The 2,422-nt window shown below is 28.2% G+C and overlaps 1 protein-coding gene across 1 annotated transcript in view; it reads left to right on the plus strand.

The window, feature by feature from the left end:
• Positions 1-1,060: 1,060 nt before the first annotated feature.
• Positions 1,061-2,422, plus strand: part of LOC137614406 (uncharacterized) — a 59,505-nt gene continuing 58,143 nt past the window's right edge. The window contains exons 1-2 of the mRNA XM_068344207.1: positions 1,061-1,108; positions 2,093-2,204. Of these exons, the coding sequence (XP_068200308.1) occupies positions 1,078-1,108; positions 2,093-2,204 (143 nt within the window). The 5' untranslated portion in view covers positions 1,061-1,077. The remainder of the gene's footprint in view (positions 1,109-2,092; positions 2,205-2,422) is intronic.

Consider the following 2,422-nt stretch of genomic DNA (forward strand, 5'->3'; position numbering starts at 1 on the left):
ACGATATTGCAATTGCTTGTCAGAACCATTAAGTAAATTGAATTTTCTGCTCTCTTTGATAATATGCCGAGAAAACAATTGAAGGGTAAATAAGCCTTGTGTTTTATCCTTATTGAATAATGCATCGCTATGCGAACTCGGTAAAGTCAACTCGCTTGGCAATGAAATTACTCTCTCCGGTGGTAGAAATTTTTGCATTTTTAAACTTGCAATCAAAGTTAATGATTGGCTCAGGCGGAAATTATATCCCAGAGAATTTCATTTCATTACTCTCTCGAGTGGTAGAAATTTTTGCATTTTTAAACTTGCAATCAAAGTTAACGATTGGCTCAGGCGGAAATTATATCCCAGAGAATTTCATTTCATTACTCTCTCGAGTGGTAGAAATTTTTGCATTTTTAAACTTGCAATCAAAGTTAACGATTGGCTCAGGCGGAAATTATATCCCAGAGAATTTCATTTCATTACTCTCTCGAGTGGTAGAAATTTTTGCATTTTTAAACTTGCAATCAAAGTTAACGATTGGCTCAGGCGGAAATTATATCCCAGAGAATTTCATTTCATTACTCTCTCGAGTGGTAGAAATTTTTGCATTTTTAAACTTGCAATCAAAGTTAATAATTGGCTCAGGCGGAAATTATATCCCAGAGAATATTCTATCATGTAAGAAAAAGAAATGGACACCGGCATGACATATGATGACAATAACAGATGATAGATGGACATAAAGAACAAGAAAATGAGGCCCTAGAGATTGCAAATGAAGTAGGGAAAGGAAAAGATGTTTCGTGTAAGAAGTTCCCCGTGATTGCAATATTCACCAGTCCGTCATCAGTTTTGTGCGAATGGACGGGATAAAAGCAAACTGCAGTGTGGTGACTTAAGGTTGGCTATAAATTAGCTTTTCGCTTAACATTCTCCCCTAACGCGTGGGACGGGGAGAGATGGGTTTGAACTATATATATATATATATATATATATATATATATATATATATATATATATATATATATATGACATCTTACTTTAATTCTTTTTTTTTTAAACTTTACAGGATCTTGTCCCCTTCGGCTGGCAATGATGGCTTCCCTCATAAGTCATCAGTTCGGTAAGATTTAATAATTAATAGAAGTTATTATATATATATATATATATATATATATATATATATATATATATATATATATATATATATATATATATATATATGTATATATATATGTGTGTATATATATATACACATATATTAATGGCATTTTCGCTTCTAGAAAGCTTGAGGTTTAGCAGAAAGGCGAAAGAAAGCAGATACTTCAGCATTTGGACAGTTTATTGGCTAAGCTTTCGGGCACAACATTTCCCATCATCGGAGCTAAAAAAGGAATGTAAAACACAGATCAATAGACATTACGTTAGTCAATGAAATTCTGTTAAAAAGGCAAGAATTAGAACAAATACATCGAAAACTTAAAAAATGAAGTGGATGGAATATACTAAAAATTAATAAATTAAACCATATAAATCAAATTAAAAATTAAAACATTAAAACATTAAATGAATGAAGTATCTGCTTTCTTTCGCCTTTCTGCTATACACATATATATATGCACATATACTGTATGTATGTATATATATATGCACATATATGTATGTATATATATATATATATATATATATATATATATATATATATATATATATATATATATATATACAGTATATATATGTGCATATATATATGTGTGTATATATATACACATATATATGTGCATATATATATATATATTTATATATATGTTCATATATATATATATAATATATATATATATTCATGTATATATATATGAATATATATATATATATATATATATATATATATATATATATATATGCACATATATATGTACAGTATATATATGTGCATATATATATATATATATATATATATATATATATATATATATATATATATATATATATACATACAATTTTAGGTAAAATATTGAAAAACTCACAAATAATGTTTTGAACAATATCTGCATAAATTCATATCTACATATCATTTTAACAATTTTTTTTTCTTATCTCTGCCCAGTCGTAGTTCTTCTGAGTGTGTTTTGTGGGTCAGTTTCTGGACTTGTGATCGGATTGCCCAAGTCGCTGGACCCTGATATTCGAGGCGAAAATTCGTCCAGTACCGGAACTAGGTAACGAGATTTACTTTACCTTGAAGAATGTAATCTTTGCGTGAATTACATTACGTTTAGAAATATAATTCACCATAAATTTTTTCATCTTTAAAAATGTAATTATGATTTACGTTATATTATATTAGAAGTTACCGTTCTAACGAGATTTGTTTTGCATTAAGGAATGTAATCTGAGCGTGAATTACACTACGTTTAGAAATATAATTCACCATAAA

Source organism: Palaemon carinicauda, chromosome 20, assembly GCF_036898095.1.
Source record: "Palaemon carinicauda isolate YSFRI2023 chromosome 20, ASM3689809v2, whole genome shotgun sequence".
NCBI classification, from domain to species: Eukaryota; Metazoa; Arthropoda; class Malacostraca; order Decapoda; family Palaemonidae; genus Palaemon; species Palaemon carinicauda.